This window comes from Mesocricetus auratus, unplaced genomic scaffold (assembly GCF_017639785.1).
Source record: "Mesocricetus auratus isolate SY011 unplaced genomic scaffold, BCM_Maur_2.0 Super-Scaffold_100004, whole genome shotgun sequence".
NCBI lineage: Eukaryota > Metazoa > Chordata > Mammalia > Rodentia > Cricetidae > Mesocricetus > Mesocricetus auratus.
The window spans coordinates 95,253,792-95,267,946 of record NW_024429189.1 but is presented as its reverse complement, the minus strand read 5'-3'; the positions used below and the strand labels follow the sequence as shown (position 1 = coordinate 95,267,946).

At 40.9% G+C, this 14,155-nt stretch overlaps 1 protein-coding gene across 2 annotated transcripts in view; it reads left to right on the top strand.

Moving 5' to 3' along the window:
• Positions 1–387: 387 nt before the first annotated feature.
• The window catches only part of Anapc1 (anaphase promoting complex subunit 1), a 75,993-nt gene continuing 62,225 nt past the window's right edge, over positions 388–14,155 (top strand). Inside the window, exons 1-10 of one of the 2 annotated variants that reach the window (XM_040746268.1) lie at positions 388–641; positions 1,753–1,989; positions 3,338–3,499; positions 6,410–6,461; positions 6,684–6,784; positions 7,759–7,841; positions 9,070–9,143; positions 11,493–11,638; positions 11,751–11,971; positions 12,862–13,071. In XM_040746268.1, the coding sequence (XP_040602202.1) occupies positions 1,777–1,989; positions 3,338–3,499; positions 6,410–6,461; positions 6,684–6,784; positions 7,759–7,841; positions 9,070–9,143; positions 11,493–11,638; positions 11,751–11,971; positions 12,862–13,071 (1,262 nt within the window). In that variant the 5' untranslated portion in view covers positions 388–641; positions 1,753–1,776. Of the gene's footprint in view, positions 642–765; positions 921–1,752; positions 1,990–3,337; positions 3,500–6,409; positions 6,462–6,683; positions 6,785–7,758; positions 7,842–9,069; positions 9,144–11,492; positions 11,639–11,750; positions 11,972–12,861; positions 13,072–14,155 lie in introns of those variants that run through there. The other variant, XM_040746269.1, reaches the window with a different exon arrangement.

Sequence of the window (14,155 nt, the reverse complement as noted above, 5' to 3'; positions counted from 1 at the left end):
TGGGCAAAGAACTAGCACTTTATTCTTTAGGCACCGAGAGGCTCCACCATTTTTTGGTTTGTTTGTTCAATCTCAGAGGTACCGATTAAGAACCCATTTATGGTAGCAGTGAGCGATTTCCTGAGCTTTTCCTAGCATTCTTGAGAAAACCAGCGGCTTGCCTTGCGCTACCATTCTTTATTCTGGAGGTACACATCACTTTTTGAGAAGAGGAGAAAACGGAGCCAGCTAGAAAAATTACCTAACATAACACAATTGAGAAAGCAGTTCGGGGTCTTAGAGACTGGGCCTAGCAAGGAGGTGACGTCATATGACTGTAGGCGCTCGCACAGCCGCCTTCTTTAACTGCGCAGGCGCTGGACCCTCCCTACTGCCGCGCATCCCCGTGTTGTCCTGCTCTGGCGCGAGGCAGGACGGGAAATCCAAGATGGACACTTCCGTTTGAGTTGTGCGTGTCCGCCTTCGATCCCCCCCTGCGGCCCATTCTTCCGCCGGAATCAGCGAGGGAAAAGGGATGAGAAGCTGTGGCGGCCGAGGAGCCATCTTGACCGACCTGCCGCCGCTCTCGGGCCTCCGCGGCCCCTGCGCCTCCGGGGAGCAGCCGGGGCTCGCAAGCGCCTGACGCGTCCCGAGTCACTCAGGTGCGGGCCCGTCTGGGTAGCGCGTTGCTGCGGCTCGGTGTCGGGGCCTCGCTGCACACGGTGGCCCGAGGGCTGAGCGCCCCGGGGCGAGCCGTGAACGTGTGCTAGGGTGACGGAGACCCTAGTCTCAAGCTGTGCTTTCCGGGGTGCGCCGGATGCGCCTTGCGCCAGAATCGCGGGCCGCTACCTCTCAGCACGGGTTACTCAAAAGCACGGGGAAACCTGTTTTTGTAGAGACACAACTCTGGGTTCCGCTGTTTGCGTATGTTTCTAGTAACGGTAATGACAGTTTTATTTATAGCATGTCAACTGGGTACTTTTATGTGGCCCGTAATGAATAACACGGTTAATAGTTTTGGGAGAACTATGAAAGTATATGACCCTTTTGACTAAGAGACTGTGAAAGTGGTGCTGTAATAATCCTGTAGGTTTGTTTTTTAAGCTATAAGAGAGTGAAATTACATAATTGCACAAGGAATAGTCGGCTACTCTGTTGAGTAGAAATTGGAAAAACCAGCCAGATCTTGGAATTTCTCATGTGTTTTATAAGGCATTTGTGATTCTGTTTCAAATTGAGCTGTTCTCAATACTGATTTATTTCTAGGAGGTGGAAAAGAAACTTGCTCCTGTTTTTGGATGTAACCATCCCAAGATGGCATTTAATTCACAGCACAAAAAGACTGTAGTTGTAGAGGGCTTCATAGAAACTAGAGACTCTGAGGTGTTTGTAAAAACAAAACAAACAAGCAAAAGAAGCAAAACTGATGCCATAAAGACTTCAGATGACAGCGGCAAGTCAAATTTAGTTAGACATTGCTAATCTTGAGTACCATTTCAAACACGAACAGTTGGCTATAGTGCCGATATCAAATGCTTGTTTAGAGCTATGTTTGGGGATTGTAATTTAAATGTAATGCCATGAAACCCATTTTTATTGCAGAGGTTTTTCTCAGGCAGAATCCACACCCATCTCACATACATATTAGCCATCCCCACAGAATGTTTGTGAGGTGGACTGCTATGTTTGGTCATAGCTCCATCCAGGTCTTTGTAGTAGTAATAATCTTTTTTTGACTGGAAGGCTGACGAGACTATGTTTGAATTCACACAGAAATAATGTTGATATTTGGAACCCATGTCGAACTTCTCTGAAGAAAGGGCAACGATGATTGCAGCCGGGGATTTGCAGGACTTCGTTCCTTTTGGCCGCGACCACTGCAAGCACCACCCTAACGCTCTGAACCTCCAGCTTCGTCAGCTTCAGCCAGCCTCTGAATTATGGTCCTCCGATGGTGCAGCTGGCTTGGTGGGGTCTCTTCAGGAGGTTACAATCCACGAGAAACATAAGGTTTTATAAAGATTCCCATCATATTCTTGAAACATGGCGTGAATAATTTACTACTAATTTAAAGCTGTCTAGATGCATGGGAGAAAGAAGTGTGTTGGCACTTGGATTCAAAGGCTCATGTTGGCTAGTTTTAGTCCATGCTGCCTATGTGGTCATACTACATAACTTATAATGAGGGTTGAGTATTGTGATCATGTCTCATTTGAAACTTTATTTTCACTTGATATGACTAAATGTTAGAGATTATCTGCAACATATTTTTCTAGACTGGGGCTGATGTCACCAAGAGTATTAGAGGAGTAGTGTCTTATTTATAGATGGACTTCATAAGAAGGCCAGACTGACCCTGAACTTCTCTTCCTTCTGTCTCAGTCTTCTGGGTACTGACAGTACAGGTGTGTGCCTTAGTGCCTGGAGAACTAGGCATTGTTCTGGAGGTGAGATGTCAAAGTATGTCAGGAAACCACAGTGCCAGAACAGAATAGTTCTGTGTGTCCCCCAGCTTCGGTTTTTTGTTTTTTTGGTCGTGCTGGGGGCCAAGCCAAGGTTATGGTCTTGATAGGCAAGCACTCTTATCACTGAGCTGTACTTCTCCTCTCCTGCCTTATTTAATTTTCATATGCCTTTGAAATCAAATCTCTTGGAATGTACATTGTTGGAAATCAGAAACTTTCTATCTTCCATCCATCTCGTGGGTGGGACAAGGGAAGAAAGATGAATGTATTTCCTGTGAAGCAGGAAAGTCTACACTGCAAGTCCTCTGTTGAGTCACACGTGCACCTCACTGTCTCTTTTCTACTCTGTACGTTATATTTAATACATACATTTAGTTTCCCTTCATACATGGATTTTATTTTATGATCTATATGCAAGATACACTTTTTGCTTGCATGTGTTTTTGGCAGAATAATACAGGAGACAGAAATATAAAAAAACCACAGAAATTTTAAGTCAGTTTAAAAAGTCCATGTTCTTTTAGCTGCTTGTGTGTCTATGCACCGTGTGTATGCAGTGTCCACAGAGTCCAGAAGAGGGCTCAGATCTGGAACGTGAGTTAGGGACAGTTGTAAGACTTGTCTTGTTAGGTGCTGGGAATCAAACCTGGGTCCTCTGGAAGAGCAGCCAGTGCTCTTGACCACTGAGCCGTTTCTCCCACCTCTCTTAAGTTATCTCAAGAATCTCTTGATATAATTAACGTGCCCACTTTGCTAATTGGCCTACATTGTGCATTCATGTACACAGTCTTTTTAGGACTTAGTGTTGAGTCTTAAGCCATAGGCAAATCTTACTGCAGTCCATTGAAAAAAAAGGAGGAAGTGTTGATCATGTCCTATGTGTTAATTTTTAGGAAAGCTGGCAGTTAAGAAAAGGTGTGAGTGAGATTGGAGATGCAGCTGACTATGATGAAGAGCTCTATGTGGCTGGGAACATGGTTATCTGGAGCAAAGGGAGTAAAAGCCAGGCACTGGCAGTGTACAAAGCCTTCACAGTGGACAGCACTGTCCAGCAGGTGAGCTCACTGAGTTTGTACAGTTGATTAACTAATGTAAGTATGTACCTGTTTTGGAAGAAAGCTTGTAACAAATGACAACAGCTCTGTAACAGTCCTAGCAGTGTACATTATGTCATGCAGTGAACATATTGGCAGGAAAGTAAGATTCTCATTTTATCCATCATGATAGTGTTTCTGTAGGCCAGGCTGTCCTGGCACTCGAGGTCTTCCTGCCCCAGCCTCCTGAGTGCTGGGATCACAGGTGTGCATCACCAAACCTGGTACAATCTTATTTATATTGCTATTATTTATTTATTTATTTTTTGAGATAGGGTTTCTCTATGAAACATTCCTGGCTGTCTTAGAACTCACTCTAGACCGTGCTAGCCTCAAACTCACAGAGATCCACCTGCCTCCATCTCCTAAGTGCTGGGATCAAATGTGTGCGCCACCAAGGCCCTGCTTGCTATTGTTTTTGTAGTTACTGAGGATTGAATTTAGGGCCTTCTATATGCTAGGCAAGCACTTTTACACACATACATAGCACTGCAGATAATAGTTTGTTAACACTAGATGTGGACCTTGAGATCTGTTATTGTCAACAAAATGTGTGACCTTAAAAAAAACATTTTAAAGTACATGATTACTATTATTCATTTCCAGATGTTGAGTACATTAAACTTACTGGATTCATAGTGAAAGGAAATTCAGCCTAACGTGCTACTATTATAGTGGTTGTTGGAACCACTTTCTAAAAATTGATAGAAGAAATTAAATACTTACTATTTCAGGAAGATCTCTGTTTGATGATGGAAACTCTCAACTTATTGAAGAGTACCAACCCATAACTGTAAAATAAATGGTAGAAGTAGGGGTCACTTTGTAGTGTGTTAATTGGTTCAGGCAAGGTGGTAATGGATGTTAACACCGTTGAAGAAAAGGATAATACAATGCCAGTAGGTATGACTTGCTAAATGTAGATAAACAAATGTATCTTTCCTTTGAAGTTGTTTTTGGTCTCTGGCTCAGCCAAGTGATTGAGTTGGGGTAAAGGATATTATGCACCTCCGGCTAGCTGTAACATAAAAAAAGTCTACTATATATTCTTTTGAGAAATATTTAATGTCAAGTTTTAGCTCTAGTTCCAGTTTGTAATAAACTTGAGGCCTAGGGGGATGAAATTACAAAGTAGCATAGATGAAGAATTACTAATAGCATGAGATGAGGAATGGGTTGGAGGTTACTTAGTGGTGGCTGTGGCCAGAAAGATTGCTAGGCTTATAAAGGCACTTTCTACTAAGGCAGAAAAACTGAATTGAATCCACAGGACCTACATGGTGGGAAGAGAGAACTGATTCCTGTAAGTTGTCCTCTGACTGCTACAGATGGGCTGTTGTGCACACAAAATAAATAATAAATGTAATAAGAATAAAGAAGAACAAAGGCTGGGTGTGGTAGTGTATGTTCCTAATCACAGCACTCAGGAGGCAGAGGGAAGCAGATCTTGAGTTTTAGGCTGGCCTGGACTACATAGTAAGTCCCAGGACAGCCAGGGCTCTGTAGAGAGAACTTGTTTCAAAAAATAAGATAAGAAAGGACAGCCGGGCGTTGGTGGCGCACGCCTTTAATCCCAGCAATGGGGAGGCAGAGGCAGGCGGATCTCTGTGAGTTCGAGGCTAGCCTGGTCTACAGAGCGAGTTCCAGGACAGCTTCCAAAACAAGAGAAACCCTGTCTCAAAAAACTAAAAAAAAAAAGGTAAGAAAGGACAGCTGAAGGCTGATAATTATGGAAGCTGGTGGGTGGGGATGCATTGTGTTTCCTTTGTGTATATATTTGAAAATTTCTATAACTAAAAGTTTAAAAGAAAAAAATAGGGCAATTAATAACTAGATGAATCCAAAATTTGGAAATGTTTACATTCTGGTCTCTTTAAAAAAGTGAATCAAGTAGGAAAAGGACTGTTCTGAAAGTCAGGCACTAAAATGACATCACCAAATTCCTTTTTTTCTTGAACAGGGTTTTACTATGTAGAGCTCAGGCTGTCCTCAAATGAGCAATCCCACTCTCCCTTCCTCAGCCTCTAGTGCTGTGCTTACAGGAATGGGCTACCAGTGCCAGGCCAAATGCAATGTTTTTGAATCTTTTAAAGTTAACTTTGTTTGAATTCTGGTTCTAAAAAACTGGGTAAAAGATTTCTCTCTTTTTTTTTTTGGATTGGGGAGTTGGAAAAGTTAAGGAAGGATTTACTGTTAGGTGATAATAGAGTATAATTTTTAATCTTAGTAATTAGGAGGCAGAGGCCAGCTTAGTCTATATAATACGTTCCACACTAGTCAGGGATACATAGTGAGACCCTGTCTGAAAAGCAAACAAATAAGAGAACATCTTTATTGTTTAAATTACAATTATTTAGTAACATTTTATTTTTTAGGATCGTGGCAGACTATATATACACATCATTAAATTTATACTTTAAACCATTTCAAGTATTCAGTTTAGTGACTTAATAGAGGAAGATGTTTTCTAAACATTTTTAATATGAACATAGAATAAGTTGTTGAGTTACTTTTAAACTCTCAACATAATCCTTGCTTTTATAGGATGCAGGATGTATTAGGCTGAGCTCATGTTTGAGCTTTAATTGCAACACTTGTGTCAACTGAGTCTTTTATTGTTTTATTTTCCCTGAAGATTTAATTACAAGCATAGTCATCTTAGACTATGTGGTATTAAGTGTTCTAATCTTACTTAGTTACTCTTGTTTGTTTCCGTGGTATGTGTGTATGATTGTGTGTATATATATGAAAATACATCTACATTGAGCTGAGGAAATGTATTATGTAAATGTCATCGTTACTCATGTCACTAGCTAACAGGTGATTATTTAGACGTAATTTTCTTAGACAAGCATTTTGTTTTGGTTTTAGGCATTGTGGTGTGACTTCATTACATCACAGGATAAGTCTGAAAAGATCCACAGTAAGTTTCTTTATGAAGTCTTATTTTCCATGATTCCAAGTATCTATCTGATTCCAAGTATAGAATTATTACAAGAAGATAGTTTTAAAACTAAAACAGGATGACGTGTAATATGTTTATAAGCAACTCTTAGTTTGCATTATGCATTGACGAACTTTTTGATGTTTGGATTGAACTGTTTAGTAGGAAAATAACCCATAAATTTGTACCCTTTCCTTTCAGAGAGCCATGAAGTAGAGAAATGCATATGTATATTACAGAGCTCATGCATGAACATGCACAGCGTAGACGGGAAGGATTATATAGCTTCCTTACCATTTCAGGTAAACTTGAGTGTTTTAAGTTTTTCAGTGTTTTAAAAAAAAATAGAGCCCCAGGCATGGTGGTGCACACCTTTAATCCCAACACTCAGGAAGCAGAGGCTGGTGTATTTCTGAGTTTAAGGCCTGCCAGGTCTACAGAGTGAGTTCCAGGACAGCCAGGGCTACACAGAGAAAACCCCACACCTTTTTTTTTTGTCTTTTATTATACTTTTTTATTATATATTTAAATTAGGAATAAGCTTGCTTCCCATGTCAGTCCCAGCTCCCTCTCCCTCCCCTCCATGCCCACCCCCCCCATCAGCCCCCCCACAACCCCCCTACCAATCCCCACTCCATTCCCCAGGGAGGGTAAGGCCCTCCATGGGGGATCTCTAGAGTCTGTCATTTTGTTCCGGGAGGGCCCAGGCTCTCCCCAAAGTGTCCTTTTTTTAATTACACTTTTTTATTAAGTCCACACTTTTTTGTGTTTTCTTAGAGCTCATGTGTATCAGATTTTTATGTGGCAAGGGTGTTAGTTTGTACTTAGTCTTAGTTTTACTTTAACATGTGTCTCTCCACAAAAATAGTTTTTAATGAAGTAAATTATAATATGAAATGTTTGTCAGTTTAAGGATATTTAAAAGATTATTTTGGCTTTATTATAGTGGGTATATGAATAATGATGGCCTTTTTCCTTGCAGCACATCATCTTTTAATGCTCAGTGCTATTAAGGTTTTATTCACTCTTGTGTGCGTACCCATACTGGCAGCAGTTTCACACTGAGTACCTCTTCTGTGGGCTTGTTTTTTTTTTTTGGGGGGGGGTTTCTTGGGAAAAAAATCATAGGTTGTGAAGTACTGTAGCTTGTGAATTTGTGATCTTGTTACTTTGAAAGCTCTCAGTAAATTCAAAGAAAATTGAATGTTCTGTCATGTTTACTGAAACCTTTTCTTAAACTTCTCTTACTTCTGTCCCCCACCCCCTCTTATGATAGGTGGCAAATGTTTGGGCCACTAAATATGGTTTGCTGTTCGAACGAAGCAGTTCTTCACATGAGGTGCCTCCAAGTCTACCTAGGTATTCCATTTATTCTGTTGGGAATATTATTTCTTGAGCTTTTTTCATGATGATTCTGAAATAAACTTACTAGCCTAAGTGTTTGGGTTGGTGATGATGTCCATGTTCACAGCGTGAGTGTTCAAGCATTTTCATGCCAGTTAGAGCCCGCTGTGACTGCGGAGTCAGCACTCCGTTGCCCTGTGCTCTCCTTCAGAGCATTAAACAGCAGCTGAATGACAGGATTCCGTTATTAGCTCTGCCATGTACTGCTCTGGACAGATCATTATTGCTTTCTTAGTTTCCATTTCTTTATTTGTTACAGAAATGTTAGTAGTTACCTTTGGGGTCTATGTAGACTCTCACAGGGGCCCATTGTCTACTAAGTGCCCAGTCATGATGGATACCTGTTGATGGTGCATTTCCCTTGCCTCCCTGTGAACTGTGTGCGTATTGAGAGGAGGAGCGTAGAGCAGACACACCACAAAAGCAGATGCTCAGCATCAGAGCTGTTTGCAGACTTTAATCTCTGCTTTTATAGAAAACCAGCATTTTTCCTCCTCCAACTTCCTGAAAATTGCAGGCTTAATTAGTTGAAGTATTTTTCTCTTCTTTTTAAAAATGTACCCCTTATGAACAAGTATACAAGATTAAATTTCTTAGCTACCATAGCCACTAAGAGAGATATGTGAACGACTGTCTTAGGCCCGTTGTTATTCTCTGGGTTCTGTCAAGTAATGGCTGCTATTTGCAGATTTTTTACCTGGACAGTCATTTTCTTCTATGTGTGAATGTATAGAATTATTACAAGAAGATATTTTTAAAACTAAAACAGGATGACGTGAAAGACAGTGTTTGAAGAATTTAGAAGGTTCCTTTTGGAGACAGTAGCTGTGATAGGATGCTTGACAAGCCGTTGAGGGAGGAAAGATTTACTTTGCTCACATTTCAGCCCTTCATTTAGGGAAGGCGGGGCAGAGTTCATGTTAGGAGGGCTTTGCATCTTGGCAGAGCAGGAAGTGAATTGAGGGATTGGGAAGAGGACCAGGCAGAAACTCTCAGACCCTTGTTTTCCCCAAGGCTCTACAGCCTCATGAAGCAGTGCTACAAGTTAGGGACCAAGTTTTCAGACATGAGCCTGTGAGGGCATCTCATGTTCAAGTCGTAGCAGATTTCTCGTTGCTTGTTTAGCACCAAGGAACACATAGTTATCTTGTTGGTGATTGTTTGTTTATTTGTTTATTACTAGAGAACCTTTGCCTACTATGTTCAGCATGCTACACCCACTAGATGAAATAACTCCACTTGTTTGTAAATCTGGAAGTAAGTGTACTTTTATACTCTTTTGCATAAGCTCTGTTTTAATATCAAGGGAGGAAAATATAAATGAAGTTTGTTTACAAAGTGGCTTGTTTTATCAGAAGAAAATTTAAGCGTGTTGTGAAACTAACTTTTATCCTGAAAGTAACTCATTGAGAACAATGATAATGATCTCAGCAAAACTAAGACGTATAAACAACACTCATGTTTGTTACCTTATCTGTAGGTGACTGTCTTTGAAAATAAGAAAATGAATGATACTTGGATAAACTAAAGGTTTCTTTTTTTAGTAAAAATAACATAGGTCCTGATTATTGAGCACATTTTAGTGTTTCACTTTTTTTGTTCAAGTTTACTGATGATCCACACTTTGAGTATATCTAAAGTCTTCCTGTATGTTTGACTTTAAATTGAGGCTTTACCCAACATGAATCGACACCTACAAATAATAAAGACTGAAGACTGGAAGGACATTTATAGTCTTTGGTCATTTTACTGGTGCATTCCAAATGCCACTGACGTTTCATCTCCTGCAGTATAAGATAGCCGAGGCTAATCAAACCTCTGTCCTGTCTGTAAAACATGCCAGCCAGCTGTCTTTTTAAAGGTTGTAGCAAATGGCAAAACAGATTGTTGATCATGTACTATATGAAACTGTAAACACCTAGAATTCTGATTTGGTAAAAATGAGGTGTGGAGGCAAGTGCCTGTAGCCCCAGCTATTTCTGAGGCTGAGGCAGGAAGACTGCTTGAGACTAGCACTTTGAGGGCAGGTTGGGCAACACAGTGAAGCTTCTGTCCCCGGTTTTCTCCCCACCCCCACTGGAGACAGGGTTTCTCTGTGGAGGCTGTACTGGAACTCGCTCTGTAGACCAGGCTGGTCTCAAACTCACAGAGATTCACCTGCCTCTGCCTCCCAAGTGCTGGGGTTAGAGGCATGAGCCACCACCGCCTGGTTTTTATTGTTAATTTTAATTATGTTTATGTGTCTGTGTACCCATGTGTGGGTTATGTGCATGTGAGTTCAGATGCTCACAGAGGCCAGAGCTGGAGTTACAGGTGGTTGTGAGCGCACTGATATGGGTGCTAGAAAGTGAACTTGGGTCTTTTTTTTTTTTTTTAAGATTTATTTATTATGCATACAGTGTTCTACCTGCATGTCTGCAGGCCTGAAGAGGGCACCAGATCTCATAGATAGCTATGAGCCACCATGTGGTTGCTGGGAATTGAACTCAGGACCTTTGGGAGAGCAGTCAGCGCTCTTAACCTCTGAGCCGGCTCTCCAGCCCGCAGCAAGCACTCTCAATGGCTGAGCTATCTCCAGCCCCATGCCTCCTTCTCCTAAAAAGGAGAGCCCTCTAACTTTAGTGGGATGGTGGTGATCTGAAATAGTTATATTATTTCTTTGTTTGTTTGTTTGTTTTTTAGTTCTTGGAAACAGGATCCCACTGTGTAGACCTGGCTGGTCTGGGACTTTCTATGTAGATCAGGCTGACCTCAGATTCACAGAGATCTGCCTGCCACTGTCTCCTAAGTGCTGGGATTAAAGGTATAAGTCACTATCCCTGACTAGTTTTATTATTTCTTTATAAAATAATTTATATTCCTGCAGAATAATTATGTTTTTCATTTCCCAGTATTTTAACTGAGGAAAAAATTGTTAAGGATATGGAAACCAGTCTGTGGTTCTATAGATAAATAGCTGTACTCAGCAGGAAAAACTTCATTTGTAATAAGTAAGACACACATCGTTCACTGCTTCACTAATTATTAGAGGTAATAGAGCCAGGGAGCCAGTAAGTTGGACTTTTCCTAAAGATAATTGTAATCTTGAAAGAAGTTGATTGTTGACTGGATGTGGTGGCACACGAAAGCCCGGTGCTTGGGAGGCAGAGGCAGGCAGATCTCTGTGAGTTTGAGGTCAGCCTGGTATACCTAGTGAGTTCTAGGCAGGACAGCCAGAGCTACATAGTGAAATCCTGTCTTAAACAAACAACACCCCCTCACCCCCAAGAAAAGATGAAGAAGAAGAGGTTGATTGTTGAAGGAGTCTTGGACCCTTTGCTTCTGGCTGATGAGTTTAATGATAAATCAGGACAAATCTTCAACTTTTGAGTTTTTTGTGTGTCAAATTGCAACCAGTCATTATATCATGTTTAATGCATTCTGAGGAAGTAGACTCTCCGTAAATTAAAAATTCCTTGTCAGTTACATAACACTGAATGGGTTTTGTGCTTTAATTGTCTTGGTTCCCTTTCCTTTTAGGAACAATGAGAACTTTCTTCGTAAAGAATTATTTTTAAAAAGTAAAGCTACTATTCTATACCTGGTCATTTCCATTTTGATTTTCAGGCCTTTTTGGCTCATCACGGGTGCAGTATGTTGTAGATCCTGCAATGAAAATTGTGTTCCTCAATATCGACCCCTCTATTGTAATGACCTATGATGCTGTTCAGAATGTGCATTCTGTGTGGACTCTGCGGAGAGTAAAGCCAGAGGTGAGGGGGACTGGTACTGCTCTTCTGTGAGAGAGAGTGAACCTTGAGGTCAGTTGAGTTCCATCCATTCTTGTATCCTTATTGTTCATTTTCCCATTCACTTTGACTTAAGGAGGAAAATGCTGTTTTGAAGTTCCCTGAGCAGGCAGGGACCCTGCAGAATGCTGCCACTAGCAGCTCCCTCACAGCACACCTTAGAAGCCTCTCCAAAGGTGAATCCCCTGTGGCTTCCCCTTTCCAGAATTACTCCTCCATTCACAGCCAGAGTCGCTCCGCCTCCTCCCCCAGTCTGCACTCTCGCTCGCCTTCCATCTCCAACATGGCAGCTCTCAGGTGGGTGCCTTCCTTTGTTTTAAACAAGATATTACAAGCGACAGATACCTGCTTTTTTAGCTCTTATATTTTGAAGAATTTAAGGTTTCTATTGACAACTCTTGGGTAGTTTTTAGGGGGACTAGACATAAACCCAATTATTACCTCTTTAAGACTTCTAAGCCTGTGATGCCCCAATATTTTGTTTGAGTCATATTTGGAACCTGTTTATGAGGTAAAATTGTATTGTTTCTCCCTTGATGTGGCAGCACTTGGATGCGCATTTAATTCTACAAATACTTTGTTAGTATTTTTGACCTTCATTTTTTTTTTTCCCAGACAGGGTTTCTTTGTGTCTGGAACTCACTCTGTAGATAAGGCTGGCCTTTACAGAGATCTGCCTGCCTCTGCCTCCCAAGTGCTGGGATTAAAGGTGTGTGCCTCCATTGCCTGGCTGGTTTGTATATGTCTGAGAGTACAGCAGCATACTTTTTGAATAATGTACATCATTTACTTTTTGAGAAAGAGACTCATTTTAAGTTCTAAGTGAATTTTTTAATTTTAAATTTAAAAAAATTTTTTAATGACAGTCTCTCTGTGTTGCCTTGGCTGTCCTGGAACTCAGTATGTAGATCAGGTTGGCCTCGAAACTCACAGACATCAGCCTGTCTCCACCTCTTGAGTGCTGGTATTAAAGTCATGCTCCTCTATTCCTGGTATAAGTACATTTTAACATGAGTTCTAAATAAAGCTTTAGGCTACCATAAATCACATTAGGACAAACCATTTAAATAACCGTTCATTTCTGTGTAACTAGGATTGTACCATGAGTGTAGGATTGAAGGCGAGTTATTGGCATGTGCTAGGAATCCAGATTGCTCATGGTGATGCCCACTCTGGTTATTTTGCAGCCGTGCTCATTCTCCTGCCTTAGGGGTGCACTCTTTCTCAGGGGTGCAAAGATTCAACCTTTCAAGCCATAATCAGTCGCCAAAGAGACACAGTGTTTCTCATTCTCCAAGTGGCAGTTTCAACGACTCGTTTTTGGCACCAGAAACAGAGCCGATTATTCCTGAGCTGTGCATTGACCACTTGTGGACTGAAACACTTCCTAGTACAAGGTTTGGTGGATACAATTTTATATTCAAAGAAAAATATTACTAACATTTTGGAAAATGTTTCCTGCTATGCCTGATGGTCTAACTAAGTGGTAGAGTGCTTGCCAAATATGTGTGAAATGGTTTAAAATGTACTTCAACACTAGTTATGGTATTATCACATGTAAACTATATTGAAATACATATTTATACCACCTTAATTTTAGAAGAAATTATTGATACTAAAACAATCATAAAAATGTTTTTTTCATTGAATATTTCTTTAATATAGTAACCTTTAAGATTTGAGATGTTTGAAGTTTTAGGGCAAAATACTGTGCTGTCATAGTCAGGATTTTATTGCTGTGAAAAGACACCATGACTAAGGCAACACAAAGAAAAGCATTTAATTGGGGGCTTGTTTATAGTTTCAAAGAATTAGTCATTATCATGTTGGAGGGAAGCATACAGGGATGTCATTGGAGCAGTAGCTGAGAGCTTTCCATCCTGATCCGTAGGCAGCAGGCAGAGCAAGAGTGAGACACTGGGCCTGGAGTGGGCTTTTGAAACCTCAGAGCTTACCCCTAGTGATATACAGCCTCTCACAAGGCCACGCCTCCTAGTCCTTCCCTGACAGCTCCTCATCTAGGGACTAAGCATATAAATTTGAACCTAAAGGGGTCATTTTCATTTAAACCACCATATATAGCTTCAGTAATTTGAAATTTTATAACAGCTTTGGGTAAATTTTATCTTTCTGTTAAATGTCAGCTCACTTTTTGAGAAATAAATGACCCTAATCCTTTTGTAATCTCATTGATAATTTGATACTTAATTCAGCCACATGCCAGTGTATGTGCTAATCAACATGGCAGTTTAGTGATTTTCCAACAAACACCTAAAAGTATTGACACTGGAGTGCTTACTCTTCTGCTGGTCGGGCTTGGGGAAGATGGGCTCAGTTGGCAGCTGTGATCCAAAGAGCAGCTGAGAGTGTGAGTGTGAAGCACTGGTATTCCTACTTTGCTTTGTGAGGGGAGGGGACAAGCTGAGAACGAAGAGGCTTGGGAGGGGTTGCCTTTTTAGGCCTGCTTACATATGCATGGTA